The sequence below is a fragment of the Vulpes vulpes genome, chromosome 2 (genome assembly GCF_048418805.1).
Source record: "Vulpes vulpes isolate BD-2025 chromosome 2, VulVul3, whole genome shotgun sequence".
Taxonomy (NCBI): domain Eukaryota; kingdom Metazoa; phylum Chordata; class Mammalia; order Carnivora; family Canidae; genus Vulpes; species Vulpes vulpes.
The window spans coordinates 164095092-164117050 of NC_132781.1; the positions used below are offsets into that span (position 1 = coordinate 164095092).

The window sequence follows — 21959 nt, forward strand, 5'->3', positions numbered from 1 at the left end:
TTGAAAAATGAAAACCGGTAACAGTATTTCTTCTCACATATTTGGCAGATGCTATTTTTCTAAGGAAAGATTTGCTTCGAGGCCATAGCTTCTGCCTCTTGCTGCCTTTTCTCCGTCACCCATATCTCACTCTCTCATCCTGCTGCTTGTCAACACAAGGCATCTGGAAGGGGTGGTGACATCAGTCATGCGTGCTTTAGGGGAGATTTAATCTGCTGTGTCTCTTCCCAGGGCCATTTTTCTTTGCAGCCTCATTTGTGATCACAGACAGGAGGTCGGGACCATCTGCTAACGGGAATTAGGTCATGGATGGTCAGATGAAGGAGGCACTGGGGAGGGGTGCTCCCCACACTTCTAGTGTCCTGCCAAATAGATAACCATCTTCCGGTCATCTTTGCCCTTTTTCCTGTCCTATGTTGGCTTGGTGGGGGGGTGGGGAGAGGAGGCGTTGGCACCTGGAGGAGGTTTGATAGACGGCATTCCTGGGTGACTTCATCTCTGGGCTTTGCCTCTCAAAATTCCAGCCAAATCAAGCCCTACCGTTTAAGGGATGGAAGCAGGGTCAGCATTCCAGAAGTTCCTTGTCATGCTCAGGCTTTTAATCAGATGACATTGGAAAATGAGCATCCTTGTGCAGGCGGTGGGTGCGGGGGGGGGGGCGGTGTCTCAGGGTCTCGTCCCTACTCCATGCTTGTCTTCCTGGCTGGACCTGAGTGGGGAGCTAGGCCTGAGGGGAGAAGAGCCAAGACCTTTTGGGTTGAGTTTGCTCAGATGGCTCAGCACCACGGACAGCGGCCGGGCCCGGAGCACAGCGCAGAGGAGGCGAGGGGGGGACGCGGAGGGGGGCTCGCCGCGGGTGGGCTGCGGGCTGGGGCTCCTCTGCTCTGAGTCACCCGGCGCCCCGCACTCCTGGAGCTGTCTCTCCGCGCTCCAGGGATGCTTGGGGGCGGAGGAAAGGCAGGGAAGGAGGGAGCCGAGGAGGCCAAGGACCTGTTGGTGTCCCCCTCCGGCCCCACCCCCGGGGGCCAGGCCCATTTCTATACAAGGCCTGCTCTCCAGCCTCCACCCCGCGGCATGGTCGCAGGCGCGGAGGGGCGCATTCCCCCGCCCTGAGCTCAGCCGGCCGGAATGCGGCCGATAAATCAGAGATAACCCCAGGCGCGGGATAAGGGATAAAAAGCCCCCGTTGCCGCGGGATCCAGGAGAGCACCCGCTGCCCCGAAGCGGTGACACCCGACCCTGGTCGCAGCGCAGCAGCTCAGCAGCCGGACGTCTCTTTCCCCACTTCTCTCCAGAGACATGGAGCCCTGCGCAGCGCTGCCCCGGGCCCTCCTGCTCCTCCTGTTCTTGCACCTGTCGCCACTCGGAGGCCGCCCCCACCCGCTGGGCGGCCGCGGCCCCGCCTCGGAAGCCTCGGAAGCCTTGGAAGCCTCGGGACTGTGGGCCGTGCAGGTGAGCGCTCAGCCTGCCTGAAGGCCGCGGCGGGTGGCAGCAGGTCACAGGGGCTTAGCCACTGTCCCAAGTCCTCAGTCTCCCTTGGGAATTAGTGATAAGGGAATCAGAAAGTGACGAGATTGGGTGCCAGGACTCCATACCCAAGGCGGCGGCTTCACTTGGGTGCAAGGGTGGTTCCGCCCCGGCGTGGGTTCCTGAGGCTCAGGCCGTCCATTGCAGGAGCTGCTGGGCCGTCTGAAGGACACAGTTTCAGAGCTGCAGGCAGAGCAGTTGGCCCTGGAACCCCTGCACCGGAGCCACAGCCCCACAGAAGCCCCGGAGGCCGGGGAGGAACGCCCCGTGGGGGTCCTTGCACCCCGTGACAATGTCCTCCAGGCCCTGAGAAGACTACGCAGCCCCAAGATGATGCACAAGTCAGGGTGCTTTGGCCGGAGGCTGGACCGGATCGGCTCCCTCAGTGGCCTGGGCTGCAATGGTAAGCTGCCTCCCTGCCGCCTTGGCTCCCCCTCCCCAGGCCCCTGGGTTCGACCCTTGGAACCCCTTCTGGGTTTGTTGTCTCGGGGGATCACACTCTGAGGAAAGGACATCTGGACATCGCTCCTTCTTGCTGACAGTCCTAAGGGCCAAGGAGTACGTTTCTGGAAATACTATGTGTGGACATCGTTGTCCAGGGTCCCTACCCACCTCCTAGCCCCCTCCTGCCTCTCGCACCCAAAGGGGCAGAATCATCTTAGGATGGAATCCAGTCATTGTCTGGAAGCGTCTCCTTGGAGCAGAAAGAGTCCTAAACATCGTCCTCGTAGCTCTCTCTGTCTGTCTGTAGCCACGAAGGCAGAGGTCAGGGTCACCAGGGCAGTGATGATTCCCAGTTAACAGAGGAGGAGACTGAGGTCTAGAGAGATGGATTATTCCAAACCTCAAACATCCAGATCGGCTGAGGGTGGGGGTTGGTGGCAGGGATGGCCCCTGGGGTTGGGAAGCTCAGATCCTGCCTCAGTCTCCCACCTGACGCCATCATCCCCCTCTCTCTCCTCCCACAGTGCTGAGAAAGTATTAAGAGGAAGTCCCGGCTGCAGACATCTGCATCGGATTCTTCAGCAGCCCCCTGAGCCCCTTGGAAGCAGATCTTATTTATTCGTATTTATTTATTTATTTATTTCGATTGTTTTATATAAGATGATTCTGATCCCTGAGCACGGATTTTCCACGGTGAAATAAAGTCAACCTTAGAGCTTCTTTTGAAACCGATTTGTCCCTGTGCATTAAAAGTAACACATCATTTAAAAAAACGAAACCCCCAAACCGCAAACCCTTTTGTTTTCTTGAAGCTTCCAAGGATGTCTTAATGGCGGGGTGGGGACACGGCGTCAGGGCTGGTCAAGCAGGAGCGGGGGCGCCTTCCTTCTCCTGAAGAGTTTTTCATGCTCTGAAACGTCTATAAATACCCCAAGCACTCAAGACACTGCAGGAACTGCTCTTCAAAGCTGGTGGTTTCTCCCTGGGAGTGGAAATGGGCCCTGATACGTTCGTTGGTGCAAGCGAGGGTGTGTGTCGGCCTTTGCTTTACTAGTTTCCCCTCTGCCCGGAATTGTGCGATCGATCGATCGGACGCGCTCTCCCCGGTGGTTTTGTTTCCAGGGGGGCTAAGCGGAAATCTCAGAGATTAGGGGCCGTGTGTGTGGGTGTGAGACACGCTGGCTTGCACGCACCTCTAAATGGGGGTGAGCTCTCCACTCTGCCCCAAACCTCAGCTTCCAGTCTTCGATTCCTGATGTCATCCTGAGAAGGACTTTAAAACCCTGAGGTTAATGGTGTTCCCATGTCTCAAGCCCAGAGGTGTAGACGTGTCTGACAAAGGCCCAGCGTTCCAGGGCGCCCCTCTCTGCGGGCTCCGCATCTTTACTTCTCTGCCTCGGAGAGAGAAACGTCTCCTTCTAGGGCAGGAAAGGAGCAGCCACCAGAATCCTACTGTGTCGCCTTATTCAGCAGGGAGTCCGCGGGGGTCACTGTCCTGTCCTCTGTAGCCCCCCTCACCCCCGTTCCCATGCAACCTGCCTCCCAGGCATCCGGGGCTGCGCTCCCCTGCTTTCGGGCTTCCAGGACTCGGCTCACGCAGCCCATCTGCGCAGAATGCCTTTTGTGACCCTAGCTCTGCAGAGGGCACAGGACCATTCTTATCTCCATTTGGTGGGTGAGAAAACGGGGACCCAGAAAACCGAAGCCTCGTACCCGGCAGCGGGTGGCCACAAACACCAGCCCCGAGATGTGCGTGGAGAGGCAGAGACTCTGGAGCCTGTGCTCTTTCCTGCGCTCCTGGCCTTGACCTTCACCTCCTGACCTCTCTGCTGCTCTCAGCAGATGTTTCTCCGAGAGTGAGCAAGGGGAACCCCGAGTGGCGTGGGCTCTGTGTTAGTTCTCATTTCAATGCAGCGCCTGCCAGAGGGTATGGATAGCCAACGACATCAGCTAAGATTTTTCTTTTTTTTTTTTTAGATTTTTCTTTATATTTTACTTTATTTTTATTTATTTATTTATGATAGTCACACAGAGAGAGAGAGAGAGAGAGAGAGGCAGAGACACAGGCAGAAGGAGAAGCAGGCTCCATGCACCGGGAGCCCGACGTGGGATTCGATCCCGGGTCTCCAGGATCGCGCCCTGGGCCAGAGGCAGACGCCAAACCACTGCGCCACCCAGGGATCCCTTTTTAGATTCTTCAAATGAGGTTTAGGAGTGGGTTACTTTCTAATAAGACCTCGAGCCACCGTTGCCTGGCGTCTCTGACCCGGGGAAGGCGACGAGTGCTCGGTGTAGTCGACTTTCACAGGGGCCTCAGTATGCCACAGGTACAGTTCTGCTAACTCGTATAGTCCTTGCAACAAATCCTTTCTTTAAAAAATTTAATTAATTTATTTATTCATGAGAGGCAGAGACACAGGCAGAGGGAGAAGCAGGCTCTTTGTGGGGAACCCGAGCCTGGGACCCCAGGATCACGACCTGAGCCAAAGGCCGACAGATGCTCAACTGCTGAGCCTCCCAGAAGAACTCTCCCTCTCCCTCATTTTAACAGAAGGGGAAACTGAGGTACAGGGAGGTGATGCAACTTGCTCAAGACCATGCAGTGAGCAAGTGGCAGAGCCAGAGTTCAAGGCCACACAGCCCGGCTCAGCACCCAGGCCCCTAATCCCTGCACTCCTGGCCCCTCCCAGGTCACTGAATCAGGCTTGCGGGTGGGAGGGCAAACTGCCCTCCTAAGGGCCTCATTCAGGGCAGCGTTTGGCGCCCCTGCCTGCGGGCAGCCTCCCCCCTTGCTCAGGGGATGAGGGCAGACCTCGCCCAGAACACCCGCGCCCCCGATCCAGCCAGCACGCAGAGTCCTTGCCGTCGAGTTTGGCTCATCCAGGTGGGAGCGTCTGTTGTTTGTACCTTTTCCCCAAGCAAAGGTCTAGGGAAGAGGACCCCAGAGAGAACTGCGAGGGAGCCAAATGTGTGTGCCTGAGATGCTGGGAGCCTGCAGTGCCCGTGGCGTCACAGCTCACCGAGCTCCCCAGGTGTCTGGTGTTTGTGGGAAGTGGCACACGTGCACCGTCTACAGATGCCCTTAAACCCCGCCCTCCCTCACCGTGACCCTGGCACAGCCACAGCCATGGCCTCGACCTCCCTGGCTTCCCTATTACCAGTGTCGCCCAATGAAGCTGCCAGAGTTCGTCTCTCCACAGATGCTCGTCGCTACAAGCGTCCCAGAAAGATGGGCCCGTGAAAATAGAGCCCAGGGGGCCCAACCCCAGGCTTCAGAGCCGGAGGGACTCTCCGCGGAGGGTGGACGAGCTTTCCCGGGGGCCAAGTGTTGAGGCTACAGGAGTCAGGACAGCGCTGGGACTAAATGCCTTCTTGTGCCACCGAATCTGCACCCGTGACATCCTCCAGGGACGCTGAGCCCGCTCCATCCGTCTTGTGGCAGCTTCGACCCTCAGAGAAACTCTGACTCTCCTCCTGCAGAGCCAGACGTGACCAAGACCACAGACTCGGCCTCCTGGCTTGGTTCCCGCGGCAGGTCTCAGGCTTCTGCCTCCGCCTCGGGAGGACTTCTCATGTGCTCCCTTAGCTTGCACAAGCAGTCTTGTGTCACTAGGTGACCCATTTCTCCCATCGGGGCAGGGACCAGCCCCCTGGACCTGCCTGGATGTTCCGGAACGTTTCCGGGGTGCTGGCTCCCACCCTCACCAAGAGACCCTGGTGGCGTGCGTCTTCCACCTCTCCCGGGGGTTCTCTGTGGGACGAGGGCTCGAGCCCCGCTTGGCCATGGTGGTCATTTCCTCCTCCTCCTGCCCACGTCTCCTGGGATTGTGTCCAAAGTAAACTACTTGTGCTTGGATCCTTGTCTCTGGTTCAGGAGAACCCAAACCTAGATACTCCCCAATGATTAAAGCTCCTCCAGGAGCTCCACCCTGGGTGATTAGAGCCCCTGGACTCTTCCTTGACGTCCTTCCTGCCGGACCACCCAGGCAGGCGCCGGGGTCCACTCGCCTCGTTCCTAGCATCTCCTACACACAGCCCTTCACTTCCATTCCTGGCTTGTGTCCTCATCACTCCCGTTGACGTCCGCTCACCAGCCTTCTAACTGGCCTCTCCACTCCAGGCTCCCTCATCTGGTTCTTCCTGCATCAGGGGAGAAGCGGAACCTTCATGTTTTGGCCAGAGAGTGACGACTCCTCTCCGTGAAGGCCCCGGGGTGGGCGAGGTTCAGTCGTGGGCGCTCAGGCATGTACCTCGGAGGCCTGGGTGCGTAGGAGAGGCGCTGAAGGCACACGCGTGGATTCCACCGTTCGGAAAATATTTTCTTAAGAATCCGGATGCGTCAGCTCCGCGCTGGGCGCTGGAACAGCACGGCAGGGGCGTCCTGCGGCGACAAGCGCACTGCCGCGTACTCGGCCTGTGTCTCTGGCCTCCCAGAAATGCAGCCTAGGCATCGGCTGCCCGGTTCTCCGCGCTGCGGTCTGACCGCCTCTCTGCCTCCGTGTGCCACCAAGCCCCGTCCCCCAGCAGGCAGGGTCACCCGGAGAGATTGCCAAACCAGTTCCCGAATGGATGGAATCTCGGGTTCCCCCGCTACCACCTGAAGGAGCTCGGTAGTGCAGCCCAGAGGGAAGGGGAATTCCTGGCCTTGGGGCAGCGGTGGGGTGCGGGTACGGAGTTAGAAAGGAGCCCACGGATAAAGTGTTTGCAATGGGCTGAATCCCCTCTCCCTAAAAGACATGTTGAAGTCCTGAACCCCCGGAACCTCAGAATGTGACCTTATTGCAAAGTAGACGGGGTGAGTTAACGCGAGGTCAGACCGGAGCAGCGTGGGCTCCCAATCCAGTAGGACTGGTGTCCTTATACGAAGAGGACAGAAAAACACAGAGCGAGGATGGCCTCTGAGGGCAGAGGCCGAGCCTGGGGGCTGCATCCACAAGGCGAGGACGCCGAGGGCCGGCAGGTGCCGGAGGTGGGAGGAGGCAAGGAAGTCTCCCCATCACAGGGTTCGGGGGGAGTGTGGCCTCCCCGACACCTCGATTCTGGACTTCTGGCCTCCAGCACCGGGAGACAACAGGCTTTGGGCACCGGAAGGCCTCCAGTCTGTGGCACTTCGTTAGAGCCGCCCTGGGCACCTAACGTACTGCCCTCACCCTGCTCTCCCCTCATGCTCCCCCGGGCGCCGGGCTCCAGGAAGCTCCGTGGGGATGTCCGGCTGGACCCTCCGAACACTAAGGTGGCCAGCTTGGGAGCGTATCACCTTCTGTTTGCTCTCCCTCTTCTTCCGTGATGGGCAGCCTCTGAGGGGGCCCCGCAGCCCCCCACCTCCTGGACCCCAAGCCCTTGTGTAATCCCCGCGCAGCACGACAAAGATGTTGGGATGCCGCTTCCAAGGCGAGGTTACCGAGACTTTCCATAACCTCTGTCTCTACCAGAGGAAGTCAGCTGCACGGCTCCAGAGGGGCCCCGACTGCTGAGTAACGGGCGTCTCCGGCCAGTGGTCACCCCGGAGCTGAGGTCCGTCAGTGGACGGACGGGTGACCCCGAGAGAGATCGTCCAGCCGAGCCTGGCGCTCACTGCAGCCCCAGCCAACACCTTCCCGTAGCCCGTGAGAGCCCCGAGCCGGGGGCCCGCAGCTGGGCGGGCCTGATTCCTCACCCACAGGACTGGCAGGTGAAGGGCGTGTGTCCTTTCAGGTTGCTAAGGTTCGGGGTAACTTGTTACACAGCAGGAGTTAACTAATACCCGGCCTCGTGTCTCTTTTCTCCTCGCTCTCGCTTTCCTTGAACTTTGGCAACTGAACTTTGGCCTTGAGCCTTGCTTTCTAGGGAACCTGCCGCCAACTTCCAGTCCCGGTGACCTCCACGCTGTGCCAAAGAAACAGAACATCGTTTTCAAAGTCAGAAACAACCATCCCTAAGTATGCACCGGGGCCTTACCGACTTCTCCCAACTGGGGCTTCTGCTTTAGACCACTTGCGTCCGACACCATCACGCCGTGCCCGTGCCGGGTTTCTCACACCAGCCTTGTGCAAGTGTTACACTGCTGGGGTCTCACGGCCCCGGAAGCAGCCCGCGGCATCCCCACGGAGGATCCTAAAACAGAAACCCTGAGATGGAAACTAGAGACGCCCCAATTCTGGGCTCCCCCACCCATTTGCAGGGCTCATTCCATCCTATGACTAAGGCAACTTCTTTCCAGTGATCGGGAAATAAAGGCTCTTGACTTTTTGGCTAATGAGGGAGGTGGGGGTGGGAGGTGGATCTGGTTTTCTCTGCTTTTTGCTTTTCTTCCGTCTCACTCCTCCAGGCTGGCTTCCCAACGCTCTGTTAAAGATCGACTCCTCCCAGCTGAGGAGGGGCGTGGGAAAGAAGGGAAACTTGACGTCAGGCCATTTTCGGTTACAGGCACAAAGCAAAGCTTTGCGAGGGTCGGGGTGATAAGGGTATTTGAGGCTTGTCTTCCTACTAAGCCTTGTCAGGGCAGGAGCTGCTGTTGGTTCTGCGTGAAGTCCTCGGGGCAGCAAAACCAAATATTCTTTTTCTCGCCACCCCCCTTCCACACACACACAAAACCCCAAAACCAAAGCAAACAAAAACCCCCTCGCTAATAGAAGAAAGTCAACCACTGGGGCACCCGGGTGGCTCAGTCGGTTGAGTGTCTGCCTTGGGCTCAGGTCACGATCCCTGGTCCTGGGATGGAGCCCTGCATCGGGGAGTCCGCTTCTTCCTTTGCCCCTCCTCACCCCCCACCCCGTGCTCCCTCGCTCTCTTACACAAAAATAAATCAATAAAATCTGAAAGAAAGAAAGAAAGAAAGAAAGCAAGCAAGCAAGCAACTCAACAACGGGTACTAATGCCCTGCTCAGGATTCCGCCTGGAAGAGGATCATACAAGGAGCTGGGAAAATTCTGAGGTTCTCCTCCTGGAGCCCTGAACAGCATTTCCGCTTCCCTCGGGCCGCCGCCAGCCTTCAGAAGAGGCTCGGGGCAGAGGAGCCGCAGCGGCCCCCGGGGCCCAGCCTCCCCGGAGCCCACCTGCCCCGCCGCCCTTCCGGAAGCCGCCGCCCGCAGCCAGGCCTGTCGGAAAGGGCATCTCCAGGAGCCGGGCCGCGTGACGCACCCAGCAAGGAGCGTCAGTCCCCCCAGGAGGCCGCTCATGAATCCTCTGCTAATAATAACCCTGCCAACCGCGCCGTTAAGCTGTGAGCACATTCCAGGGACTCCTCTGCATCCAGGGGTTTGGCCCCCAGAGCTCCTCTTCGGCCTTGCACCCACTTTGGATTTGAAGCTGAGGTCAGCTGACCCGGATAAGGTTACCGGACAGGGCTCCTTTCTCCTTCTGCGTTAGAGTAACGTCACCCTGGGTGCCTCTTGTGACCCCCGGCCGCGTGCTGCCCCGACGTCCTGCCCCCACTTCCCCGCCCCAGGGAACAGCCTGTGCACCTGATCGGCCAGCGGGGGTCTGGCTGGGGCAGAGTGGGTCATTCCACGCACTTTCCTGAGTTCCGTGGGGTACGCCGAGGCACGGCAGGTGCGTCAACAGGTTGTGGGGCTTGGACGACCCCCTCCTTGGGGTGGTCCACGCACACTCACACACACGCTTGCCAAGCACCCGAAGCTACAGCCCCTAGGAAGGGGGCAGGTGAAGGAGCTTCTTCGAGGCCACCCGGGACAGGGGGTTCAGGGGTGTGTTGAATCAGATACCGCCCCGAAAGGGCTGGTAAGGAACCATCACGCTAAGAGGCAGCAGCAGCATCTGCGAAATGGGTAGGAGTGCGGGCATTGGCGTCAGACCTGGGGTTCGAGCCCTGGCTCTGCCACTTGGGAGCTGAGTGACCTTGGGCAGGGGACATAACCTCTGCCTCAGTCTGTGCCCCCTGAATGGGCGGTGACGGCAGTTAGGTCATCCACACGGAGCTCTCGGTACAGCGTCTGGCACATACAGCTGCTCAATAAAGGCAACCGTTAGTACCATCTTGCACACAGATGGCCCTTCATGGTGCGTTCACGCCTTAGTCAGTTCACCTGACAACCTTGGTGGGGGGAGCAGGTTTTTACAAATGGGGCAAATGAGGCGGTGATGATGCGTGTAACTCGGTTTGTCTGGGGCTACGATGCAGGCCTCTCCACCCTTCACACTTAGCATTTGCCTGGGGCATCGAGTAGGAGGCAAGCAATCCATCGATGTGGAGTTCGGTGCTCAGCGAATGGAAGCCACTCGTTACACGTGGACAGGACAGTCTTGCTGCCTGTAAATTCTCTTTGGGGCCAGGAAAGCAGAGGCCTTGGTGGCTCATCACTCGTGTGGCCTCGCAGCAGGACGCAGGAGGCATTAAGGGAAACCGTGTGCCACTTCCCCACCCGCCGACTCGCCAAGGGAGCTTTCCCGGGAGGGCTGGGGGCATCGGAAGCCTCACATTCAGAGCCTGGGGTTCCATGGGCAGCGAGGTGATGGGATGAAAATGTTGGCATCTCTACGAACCCACCTCCCTCCACACCGCAGAGGGGAAGAGGAGGGGCTTGGCGGAGGGATGGCTGTGTTTCCAAAACTTTGCTTGGTGTTTATGTCTGGGAGCTGAATTCTTGGGACACTCATCACATTTGGTTCCAGGCTGACTATTTAATACTCTAAAAAATAACTCTCTCTTCACCTGACCGCTGAGAGCGAGTGCCAGGAGCGAGGGCGGCCCAGCTGGAGGGGAGGTCTGCCCCCACGGCCGATGAGTCAGGTGTGAGGCCAGCGTGAGCATCTGGACTAATTTGTCCCGAGCTGCAGGCTTCCTGCCACTTCCTCCCCTCCCGCCCTTATTTGGAGCCCCTGACAGCTGAGCAGAAAACCAACCGGGGGAGCTGGGCGCCGGCCAACCGTCACCCTCTGCCTCCCTGCGTGGGTCCCGTTGCTGAGGAGAAAGAAGCCCCAGGCATCGCTGTAAGATAACCAAGGACTCTTTTTTGCTCTTCTCACACCTTTGAAGTGGGAACCTCTTGAGGCAAATCAACAAGAATGTGGCTCTTGCCGCTGAGGGTCCGGGGCTGTTGGGCTGCTCAAGGTGGAGGGGTAGTGACAGGCTCTGCGGGCCTGATAGCTTTAAAAGGCCATCTTCTGCTGCTCCTCATTCAGCTGCTTTATCGCTGCAAGTGACAGAATGGGGAGGGTTCCGTCCCTCTTGTGCTCTTGGAGAGCCGGGGGGCTATAAAAAGAGGAGGCGCAGGGCAGCTGGGAGACAGAGGCGGACGGAGGCTGAGAGAGGGAGGCGAGAGGACAGGGGGGCAGCAAGCACCGGGCCACTCCTCGAGCGACGCCAGCATGGGCTCCCCCATCGCCGCAAGCTTCCTCCTCTTCCTGGCAGTTCAGCTCCTGGGGCAGACGGGCGCTAACCCCGTGTACGGCTCTGTGTCCAACGCAGAGCTGCTGGATTTCAAGGTAGGGCCAGAACAGGGGCCACAGTGCGGGGCCAGGGGGCCTTGTGACGCTGTGCCGGTCAGTGGGACTCTCCCTTTCCCTGTGTGTTCCTTTTGTAAAGAACTTGCTGGACCGCTTGGAGGACAAGATGCCTTTAGAAGATGAAGCCGAGTCTCCCCAAGTCCTGAGTGAGCAGAATGCGGAAGCTGGGGCAGCTCTCAGCCCCCTGCCTGAGGTGCCTCCCTGGACGGGGGAGGTCAGCCCAGCCCAGAGAGATGGGGGTGCCCTTGGGCGCAGCCCCTGGGACTCCTCCGATAGATCTGCCCTCCTGAAGAGCAAGCTGAGAGCCCTGCTTGCTGCCCCTCGGAGCCTGCGGAGGTCCAGCTGCTTCGGAGGCAGGATGGATAGGATTGGAGCCCAGAGCGGACTGGGCTGCAACAGCTTCCGGGTAAGAGGAGCTGGGGATGGATACGGGATGGGGAGGAAGTTGTGGTTTCACCTTGTCAAAAAGTCCAGCCAGGGCATGCCTCCTGCAGCGGCGACCAGGGTGGAAGCTTACTTCCTTTGAAATGCTTGCCCCAACTTGGGGCAATGACCTCATCCGCAGCTGCAGGCTGCCAAGTATATGCTAAGGGAAAAAAAGGTACTGCCATGAACACTGGGAACTTAAAATGTTCATGGGGCCAAACCACCTTCATCTTGCTGATCGGTAGTTCATGTTTCTCCCCAGAATTGCCGGATCCTAAAGGATAAATGATCATGACCAGGTTGGGGTGCTTGGGTGGCTCAGTAGGTTGAGCGCCCGACTCTTGGTTTCCGCTCGGGTCATGCTCTCATGGGTTGTGGGATCGAGCTCCAGGTGGGGCTCCAGCCCTATGTCCAGCTCCATGCTCGGCGGGGAGTCTGTTTGAGATTTCTCCCCCTGCCCCTCCCCTCACGCACACATGGATGTGCTGGTGCTCTCTCTTTCTCTCAAATAAATAAATCTTAAAAAGAAAAAAAGCAAACAAGCAAGCAAGCAAGCAAGCCATCGGGGTTGACTTCTAACGTTTACGGAGCAACTTGTGCACCCATTCGTGAAACTCCTGGCGTTGTCAGGCTGGGGTGGGGGGTGCTGGTGGGAAGTGAACACAGTCCTGTGAGAGTGACCTTTCCAAAAGAGCCAGGTCACCAAGTCAAACTTGTGTCTGTTCTCTTTGTAGTACTGAAGATAATGGCCAGGGAGGAAAAGGAGGCCCTGGCCCGGGGGCAGATTCCGAGAGACCCTCATCCCTTGGGGTCTCTCACTCAACTTTGTCCCAGCTCACTGCCATCAAGTTGAGCCGTGACGAGCACCGAGACCGTATTCAAGCTGCAGCCTCTCGGCGATGTTTCTCACGTTCTGTGCTAAATGTAGATAACTTGGCTGAATTGTGGCTTTCCCACCCCTCCCACCCCACGCGTTAACATTTTAGCATAGACACTCACCTGTCACTGAAAGGGGTTTGAAAACGAATAAACTTCAGCACCACGGACAGCAGCCAAGTCTGGGTCGTGTGGTCCGCGTGCGGGTGGCCGGGTGGCGGGTCGGCGTGGTCGGCGTGGTCTTTCTTCTCCCAGGCTGAGGACCCGGTTACCTTTTGCCAGAGAGGAGAGTGCTCGGTTTCTTTCTTCTTCCTTTTAAACACAGTACGCTCTATTTCGGGGAGCAGTGTCAGGTTCGCTGCCAAATTAAGCAGGAAGTACAGAGGTTTCCCACAACCGCCTGCCTGCACACACGCGGGGCCTCCCTCCCTCACGGCCAGAGCCCGGCCCTTGCTACACACCATGACTCTACACCGGCACACTCTTACCACCAGAGCCCACACTTGACATTAGGGTCAAGCCTTGGTGTTGTGCATTCTGCGGGTTTGGACAACTTTTTTCTCCTTTCATTCCCTCCCCAGCCCTCACCCCCAACTTTTTCCTTGGTTGGAGGTGTGGGTGGAGCTCAAACTGCAGTTCACAATCTTGTTTCTTCACTCTGGCCTCATCACAGATCCCGAAAATGCCCCAGGAGACGGACGGAGAGGGCACTTATTTTTCAGATTTTGCTCACACTCGGGGCACTTATTTATTGAAGAGGAAACTTAACAAATATCTGGGCTTTTTTCATGGTGGCGTCAAATGTTGCTTGTACTCCATGGACAATTTTTTGTACGACCAAGTTCTTTTTTTTTTTTTTTTCCAGAGACATATTTATAATAAGTGAGGACCCTAACGAAATGTTTTCTTTTCTTTTCTTTCTTTCTTTTTTTCTTTTCTTTCTTCTTTCTTTCTTTCTTTTTTTTCTTTCTTTCTTTCTTTCTTTCTTTCTTTCTTTCTTTCTTTCTTCCTTCCTTCCTTCCTTCCTTCCTTCTTCTTTCTTTCCTTCCTTCCTTCTTTTCTTTCTTTTTCTTTCTTTCTTTCTTTCTTTCTTTCTTTCTTTCTTTCTTTCTTTCTTTCTTTCTTTCTTTTTTCTTTCTTCTTTCTTCTTTCTTTCTCTTTCTTTCACCCGGGCTGCCCACGAAATGTTTTCTGATGCATTTTGAGAGAGTTCATGGCTGCAGCTGAGAGAGTTGCACTTGAAGGTTTAAGAAGAGCAGTCACTGTATTTGGGTTTGAGAGCTGAGCAAGGTGTAAAGAAACATTTGCTTTGTTGACAAATGGCATGTTTGCGTGCCTTTTGGGTAATAACACATAATTAAAAAGTAGCCACCAAAAAAATAAAATAAATAAATAAATAAAAAGTAGCCACCCCCTTGCTCTAATTCAGGTCCCAGGTGCCTAGGCTGAGGGGGAGGCACTGGGGAAGACGCCATTTCTTTGTATCTGCTTCTGAAAAGCAGAGAATACCAGCCGCCAAGTTAATCTGTTTTCCCACCCTGCACGTCCCCCTCTCCACAGCAGAATCTAGGACATTCCTCCAACCGCCCTCCCCCACCGAGCATTCACTTCTCCAGCCCTCATTCATCCTGTCCCTTCCTCTTGTAATGCCATTTATCCAGGGCTCCCGGGAACATTCTACACATTCAAGGCCCGTGGAGAATGCCACGTTGTCCCTGAAGCCTTCCCCGATACCACGTGCCTGGCACGAGTTGAGCTCTGCCCCAGCAGCATTTTCCATATAACAGTTATACAACACAACTTGCCTGGGTTTGCCATCGCGTCTGTGCCTCTGGATTGCAAACTCCCTGAAGGCAAACGCCTGTTCAGAGCCACTGCAGTGCACGGCGTAGCCCGAGCTCTGTAAACGTCGCCGGAGATCTCTTGGTCTTGAGCAGAAATTAGGAAAAGGGGGAATAAAGTAGTAATTCACTCTTTGCAGGAGGGAGGCCGCAAGTGAATTGACGGATAGGGAGTGGAGGTGGGGAAAGACCTCTAATCTACTTCCTTTAAAAAAAAAATATTTTATTTATTCATGAGATAGAAGAGCGAGGCAGATGGGATCCCTGGGTGGCGCAGCGGTTTGGCGCCTGCCTTTGGCCCAGGGCGCGATCCTGGAGACCCGGGATCGAATCCCACATCAGGCTCCCGGTGCATGGAGCCTGCTTCTCCCTCCGCCTGTGTCTCTGCCTCTCTCTCTCTCTCTGTGACTATCATAAATAAAAAAATAAAAAAAAAAAAATTAAAAAAAAAAAAAAAAAAAAAAGAGTTTAGAAGAGCGAGGCAGAGACACAAGTAGAGGGAGAAGCCGGCTCACTGCAGGGAGCCCGATGTGGGACTCAAACCGGGGTCTGCAGGATCACACCCTGGGCCAAAGGCAGGCGCTAAACTGCTGAGCCACCCGAGCTGCCCTAATCTAATTACTTTCAATAAAAATATTCTTCACGTGGACTTTGAACACAGGTGGGCAGAAAACCAGGAGGCAGAGAGGAACCAAGGCAGGGACAGGAAAAAGTGTCCAAACTGGGCTCCTGAGGCCCGGGGAGTGGGAGCTGAAAGGAGGCAAGTGTGGTGGCCTGGGCACACTCCCAGGGTGTCACTGGGACACGGGGGCACAGAACTGACCGAGAGCACTTCTAGTGCTGGCGGGATGGTGGCAACTTGAAGCAGATCGACCAGAGACAAAGAAGATCCTATTTCCGGCAAAAACAGGGAGCAATGGCAGACGGCACCATGGAAGCTAGTCCTGAGGCCTAAAGGCCTGTGGACTCGGCACGGACTTTCCGGGAACCCGTGAGTGGGGCAGATGCCTACGCACAGTGCTGTCGGGACAGTCGGGTGGCCCAAGCCCCGCTGCGGCAGCAGCCCCTGAGGGAGCAGGTGGGTTCTGACAAGCAGGAGCACAGGAAACGGGATCGCACAGCGTCTGGAGGAGCCCGAGGCCTGGGAACCTCGTGAGGTTTGTGAAGGACTAAGCTGGTGGCAGGTGGACCCCTGGGAATGAAGCCTTGCTGGCGAAGCTCTGAGACTATGAATCTACTCTCCCGCTTTCCAATTTTTACACATTAGAAAGAGGAGCGAGTCGCTCTAAAGCAAGCACCGTGGAGACGTTGAGACGGAGGTTAAAGGAGACAGATGAAGACATTTTATTCCGACAGGTTACGGTTACAATGAGAACTTCCAAGTTCCAAAAGTTCAAATAAAAATAGAACTTTACAAATTAAAAAAAATACAATGTATGTACACCATAGAATTAGCTAGTGTTACCATATAAACCAACAGTGCAAACGGAACAAGGGAAGCCTGCGACTGTCGGGGTGGCCGTGTCCACGGTGCCGTGGGTAATACTGCACGTCAACACCACAGGGCCCGGGACGGGGCTTCCGGCCTTTCCAGAGGCTTTCTAGTCTCCAGCGGCTGCGTCAGCAATGTCATATAGTTGGTTGGATCAAGCAAGCGAGCGTCCATCCCAGCCAGGAACCGTTAGTTGAACAAGCTCATGAGCAAATCACTCCCGAGTGCCGAGGCCCCACGGTGGGGAGGGACCTCCCAGTCACCCCAGCTGGGAGCCTGACACCGCAGGCAGGAGACCAGCACGCGGAGAACCGTCCCCAGCCAGCCCCAGCGCCCCTGTGGCTTGTGTGTGTGGACGTACCCTATTGCCAGGGGGCAACGGGGCTGGAAATAGGTGGGACGTGGACACCGTGGGTTTCTATCAAGGGGGTGAGGCTTCCAGTTATTTTGTTACAAGTGGGGCAGTGGTTGTCTTTGGGCTTATCTGGTAAGGGCAGACACCCACGGAGGACAAGAAGCCATGTGCCTTTCCAGAGGGGCCTGAGTTTGGGTCCTTGGCGGCCGTGCGGCCGGTTCATGCGGAGGGAGGCGCCTGCCAAGCCAGCTACCTGTGGGCCGCACCAGAGGGAACGAGCATCCGGGGATTGCATGTGCACGACGGGAAAGTCCCACAACACTCACCCGGGGCCGCCTGGAGGCAGGCCGCTGCTGACCCAGACCCCGGAGAACTTTCCTTCTGCCAGTTTCAGGGACGGGCAATCCCGGTGTTCCCTGACCTGGGCGACTGGAAGGAGCAGCGCGGCCAGGCTCCGAGTGCCGCCGCAAGTGGCAGCTGGCGGAACATGAGCACGCGAGCAGGGCCTGCCTTTTTGGTCCTTGTGATCTCCCCAACTACTTGCCGGGGGGTCCCATCCACATTTCACAAGCCAAACGCATTCAAGGGAATTGAGACATTTAGAAGTCAAAGTATTTTTGGTCAGAGATGAGAAGTGGGAAGAACGGAGGCGGCCAGTCAGGAGGCAAAGAGCCTGAAGCAGCCCCTCACTGAGCTGAGCAAGCACGCCGAGCACGAGACTGGGCGGCCGCGCCGGGACGGGCGCCCACCCCCAGGCTGCGTGCCAGACTCGGGACGGAAGTCAGCCCGAGGCAGAGGGCGCGGGGACGGAGAGGCCGGGTGCCCAGGCTCTCAGGCGACTGCCAACAGTTTACACAAAAAAGCCCAACAGGAACTTAAATGCAGACGGATGCCGTCTTGGTGCGCCGGGCGCATCTGCCACGGGCTGTGCCGGGCCCAGGGTGTGGCTGCAGTGGGGGGAGAGCACAGAGCTCGAGAGAGTGAGTGCAAAACACCCGACACCGCGTGTTCACTTTGGGGGTCTAGTCAGAGGCCCTCCCGCCTGGAGACACCGGTCACGGACACACCGGGGCTTCCTTCCTGGGGTCAGTGCCGAGGCTTGGGCACGTGCGGCCAGCTCTCCCGCCAGCCCAGGGCCCCGGCGGCACAGTTTCCAGGTCTGGGCCCCTCGGCGGGCTGGGGACGGCCAGGACGGGAACACCCCTCCCCTCCTGGAATAAGCCACCTGCTCCATCCTGACCCGGGCTTCTCAGGCCGCGTCACGTTCCTACAGTGGCCACTGGCTCAGGACTCGCTTCTGCCCACCTTAGAGGTAATGGTACCATTTCCCAGAGTTGGGTGGAGCAGTTTTATCATGGGATGCTTAGCTTGTAGCTAACTTGGTCGGGGGGTGGGGGGACATACGAATACCCTCTGGGCTGTGGCTGCTTCGCCAGGAAGACACGTGTAAGAACTCGAGGGAAGTTATTAACTGCGCAGAGGGCGGGAGGAGGGACGGACCTCGGGAAACCGGAATCACCAGGAGAGAAGCTGAGATGCTCAAGACTAGGGCGGCTGTGAACCGGACGTCTCGTCAGACTTATCCTTCAGGGCCGGTCAGGGGGACATGTGCTTCTGGAGGGTGGCGCTTCCGAGGAGGCTGTGCCCACGGCGGCAAGCCTGAGCAGCAGCGCCCCCCGGGAGCAGTGTTTCCCTTCAGACGAACCGCTGAGCATGGCAAGAGCCCAGCGAGGGAAGGCCTCCCCGACACACGGGCAATCGTCTCAGCGCTCGGTCCCTAAATTTGGTGATTCACTTCAGTTCACAACTGGCCTTCCCCCCAGCGCTTGCCTTGGCAAAGCCTCCCCCATTGCGGTTTAAGGCAACAGCTGGGTTCCCTAGGAAAGCAGCAGGAGGGGCATGAAAAGTGCTCCGGGTGTCCCCCCCCCCGCCCCCCCTGGTGGCTGAGGCCTGGTGCCCCCTCTGGTCCTGGCACGAGTGGGGTGGAGGGGCCTGGGGCCTGAGCCCATGCTGGACGGCAGGAAAGCAGGGAGCAGGAAACAGGAAGATACTTGCTGAGAAAGTCAGACAAGTCCAAGCTCTTGCGGTTCAACACCATCCCCAGGACCTCTGACCGGCGGAGTGCTGGATGACTGTAGGCTTTCCGAGCGAGTGGGTGAGTGGGAATCTTCCGTGTCCTGGAACAGCCCCAGCCAGCCGTGGCGGCGGAGCACGAGCGAGCTGCCTCCCCGGGCAGCTCCGGGACAGGGAGGGCCGGCGTGTGGCAGTGAGGCCACGCCGGGCCGTCAGATGGTCTGGTAGTGCTGCCGCAGCCGGGCCTGCAGAAATTCGTAGGTCAGGTTGTGCCGAGTGATGATCCCCACGATCTAGGACAAGAAGAAAGAGATCCACGTCACCTGCAGGGAAAACCCGCTGGGGCAAGAAGGGGAGCGGGCTCAGCTTGCCTCATCCACCGCAGTAAACGCCGGGGACGGACACCCGGCCCACAGGGCGCTGTGACAGATGCCGACAAGCCGGTCACGCTATGTGTGTCCAGGCCACCCTGGTTTCCTGAGGAGGAGGAGATCCACAGGGAACTAGGGCTCCTAGAGGGCAATGGGACAAATCCAGCTCCGAGAGAAAGTTCAGGAAGGCCAGCTAACTCCGCATCGGAGTGTCTTTTTCAGCAGGCACACGCTCTCTGGGCTTCTCCGTTCCCACCACCTGCCCCCTGCTTCACACGTGTGTGCAAGAGACAGCCCAGTGCAGGCTCTGAGCCACTGAGACCCCTGAACCTTGCTGTGGTTCACGAACACCGTCTCTCCGCACTACCTGGGTCCTTGTGTCACGGTGACTTTTAACAGGAAATACGCATCCTGTTCTGGCACAAGGCCCTCAGAACTCTTGGGATGAAGTGATAAAGAGCGAGAAGGGTGTCCTTTGCCGTTCATGACAAGCCCCTTTCAGCTACATGAATGACAAACTTCTACAAAGCCCCTAAGGATGGAGGCTAGTTGCCAGGGCAACCAACCACGTGAGCAGAGGCCTGGCTGTTCCAGCCCCGAGCCCCATCTGGGGGTGGGGAGCGGCCGGAGGTCAAATCAATCACCAAAGGCCGCCATGTCTTCAATCACGTGTACGTACGTAATGAAGCTACCAACACTGAACAACGTCTGTGCGGGCGAGCACGTAAGGTGCCAGGAGCATCGTGTGCGGGAGACGGTGTGGAAGCTTGGCATCCCTTCCCCACACCTGCCCCAGGCCTCTTCCACCTGGCCGTTCCCGGGCACACTGGGAACCTGCTAAGGACACTGTTCTCCTGAGTTCCAGGAGCAGAAGAGCACGGGAATCTCCAATTTACTGCCACCTGCCCAGAAACACAGGCAACAACCTGGACTTTTGATTGACGTGCAAAGTGGCAGCAGCGGAGGTGGGGGTGGGGGGGTGGCCCAGTCCTGTCCGGCTGAGCCCCGAACGTGCGGGGTCTGGTGCCGTCTGCAGGCGGATGGTGTCAGCGTGGAGTCCTGTTGCGGGGCGCCCACCGACGTGCAGTCAGAACCGCTGGCGCAGGGAGCAGCCTGGCCCCTCTGGTGACAGGGCCTGTGTGCGCAGAAGCTGAGCTGCTCACGGCGGCCACTGACTTGGCGCTTCACGCCACAGCCTGTTAGAACCGTCAGCGGGCTCGTGTTTCGAGGAACCAAGTTTGATCGGCACAACCAGGCGCCCAGGAGAGCAGGGCAGGCTGCGCTGTGCCCGCGTCCTGCTGGGCGGCGCTTGTTTACTGAGGTTTCACTGCCCGGAGGGAAGACTGGCAGCGTAAGGGCATCAAAAGCCTCACGAGGGTGATGGCGACCCTTAAATTCCGCCCACCAGAGGGCTGTGGCCAGCAGGATGCCGGCGAGCCCACTAAGACACCGTCAGCGACTACTTCCTGCCGCGGAGAGGCATCTCCCGCAGCTCGCCCAGACCAGGAGGGTCTCCGTGCACACAGCGGTGACGCTCTCGTTAGGTCCTGACACGTAAAATCTCTCCTCGACGCAGAGGGAAAAACACCAAAGGATCTACCTTAGGAGGACTGTGGCTACCTGTGCGGTGTGCGCTTCGTACTGCTCTTTTGTTCATATTATCCTGCCCCGTATTTTCTTTTTCTTTTTTAACACCTAAACAGCCATGTGATGAGGAAAAAAGGAGTTCCAAGAAAAAAACCCAGGAAAGTCTGTAGCACTGACTGCTAGTTGTATCTAATTGGATCTTCTAAAATTCTGAGCGCCCTGCTGGAAATTCCCTCATTTACTGTCCTGGGTGCCCAGGACGGGTGGGGAGCAGCCCCTTCCTCCTCCAGGAGGCGCAGGCCCAGGGAGGCCCGGCGAGGCCCGGCGGGAAGAGCAGGAGCTGGCGGAGGACTGGAGGACGGAGGACGGAGGACTGGAGGACGGAGGACTGGAGGACGGAGGACGGAGGACGGAGGACTGGAGGACGGAGGATGGAGGACTGGAGGACTGGAGGACGGAGGACGGAGGACGGAGGACTGGAGGACGGAGGACGGAGGACTGGAGGATGGAGGACTGGAGGACAGAGGACGGAGGACTGGAGGACGGAGGACGGAGGACTGGAGGACTGGAGGACGGAGGACGGAGGATGGAGGACTGGAGGACAGAGGACTGGAGAACGGAGGACGGAGGACTGGAGGATGGAGGACTGGAGGACGGAGGACTGGAGGACTGGAGGACGGAGGACGGAGGACGGAGGACTGGAGGACTGGAGGACGGAGGACGGAGGACTGGAGGATGGAGGACTGGAGGACGGAGGACGGAGGACTGGAGGACGGAGGACTGGAGGACTGGAGGACGGAGGACGGAGGACTGGAGGATGGAGGACTGGAGGACGGAGGATGGAGGACTGGAGGACGGAGGACGGAGGACGGAGGATTGGAGGACAGAGGACGGAGGACTGGAGGACGGAGGACTGGAGGACGGAGGACTGGAGGACTGGAGGACGGAGGACGGAGGACTGGAGGACGGAGGACTGGAGGATGGAGGACTGGAGGACTGGAGGACGGAGGACGGAGGACTGGAGGACAGAGGACGGAGGACTGGAGGACAGAGGACTGGAGGATGGAGGACGGAGGACGGAGGACTGGAGGACGGCCAGGGACGCCCCGGATGCCCCGCGCTTGCGACACTGGCGACACCTGCTGGCCGAGCTGAGGGCGTGCAGGGGGCAGCGGCGGACGGGGTCTCCTGGGTCCTCTGGGGTCCTCCTGGGTGGGAAGCCCTGACTCCCACAGTGGGGACGGGCTCCTTCCAGAAGCAGGCACAGCCGCGGGCACGACTGGAAACCAGACTCACCTCTCCCACGGCATTCACCACGGGCAGGTGCCGCAGGCCCATCGTTCTGAACAGGTTGAAGACTTGGGAGACGTGGGTGTTGGGTGAAACGGTGAAGGGCGAAGGGTTCATGTATGGGGTGACATCCTGCAGAGAAGACAACACAAGTCACCTGTGGCCACTCACGCCCTGCCCTGGACGAGGCGTGAACACACGGACGAGCAGCGGTCAGCTCCGTGCAGGACAGG

At 58.0% G+C, this 21959-nt stretch overlaps 3 protein-coding genes across 5 annotated transcripts in view; 2 read left to right on the forward strand and 1 right to left on the reverse strand.

Annotated features, from left to right (window-relative positions):
* The first annotated feature begins 1079 nt into the window (after positions 1 to 1079).
* On the forward strand, positions 1080 to 9085 carry NPPB (natriuretic peptide B). Its single transcript, XM_026011870.1, has 4 exons — positions 1080 to 1452; positions 1675 to 1930; positions 7404 to 7642; positions 8939 to 9085. Exons 1-4 carry the CDS (start codon positions 1300 to 1302, stop codon positions 9083 to 9085), a joined length of 795 nt encoding a protein of 264 aa, XP_025867655.1. The 5' UTR covers positions 1080 to 1299.
* Positions 9086 to 11175: 2090 nt separating this feature from the next.
* On the forward strand, positions 11176 to 12873 carry NPPA (natriuretic peptide A). The gene is made up of 3 exons (XM_026011900.2): positions 11176 to 11394; positions 11495 to 11821; positions 12576 to 12873. The coding sequence occupies exons 1-3, from the start codon at positions 11278 to 11280 to the stop codon at positions 12579 to 12581; spliced, it is 450 nt and encodes a 149-aa protein (XP_025867685.1). The 5' UTR covers positions 11176 to 11277; the 3' UTR covers positions 12582 to 12873.
* A 3005-nt stretch (positions 12874 to 15878) lies between these two features.
* CLCN6 (chloride voltage-gated channel 6) overlaps positions 15879 to 21959 on the reverse strand; it is a 35441-nt gene continuing 29360 nt past the window's right edge. For all 3 annotated transcript variants that reach the window (XR_003236986.2, XM_026011929.2, XM_026011930.2), the window contains exons 22-23: positions 21733 to 21858; positions 15879 to 18771 (exon numbers count right to left, since the gene is read on the reverse strand). Coding sequence is in view for 2 of the 3 variants with exons in the window: in XM_026011929.2 (XP_025867714.1) it covers positions 18691 to 18771; positions 21733 to 21858 (207 nt within the window). In the remaining variant the exon portion in view is untranslated. The remainder of the gene's footprint in view (positions 18772 to 21732; positions 21859 to 21959) is intronic.

Excerpts from the sequence above, each read along its gene's own strand:
- NPPB (XM_026011870.1), top strand. The coding sequence starts at position 1,300 with ATGGAGCCCTGCGCAGCGCTGCCCCGGGCCCTCCTGCTCCTCCTGTTC. Across the intron at positions 1,453-1,674 it reads CGGGACTGTGGGCCGTGCAG|GAGCTGCTGGGCCGTCTGAA; the intron begins GTGAGCGCTCAG and ends CGTCCATTGCAG. Across the intron at positions 1,931-7,403 it reads CAGTGGCCTGGGCTGCAATG|AGGAAGTCAGCTGCACGGCT; the intron begins GTAAGCTGCCTC and ends TGTCTCTACCAG.
- NPPA (XM_026011900.2), top strand. The coding sequence starts at position 11,278 with ATGGGCTCCCCCATCGCCGCAAGCTTCCTCCTCTTCCTGGCAGTTCAG. Across the intron at positions 11,395-11,494 it reads CAGAGCTGCTGGATTTCAAG|AACTTGCTGGACCGCTTGGA; the intron begins GTAGGGCCAGAA and ends CCTTTTGTAAAG.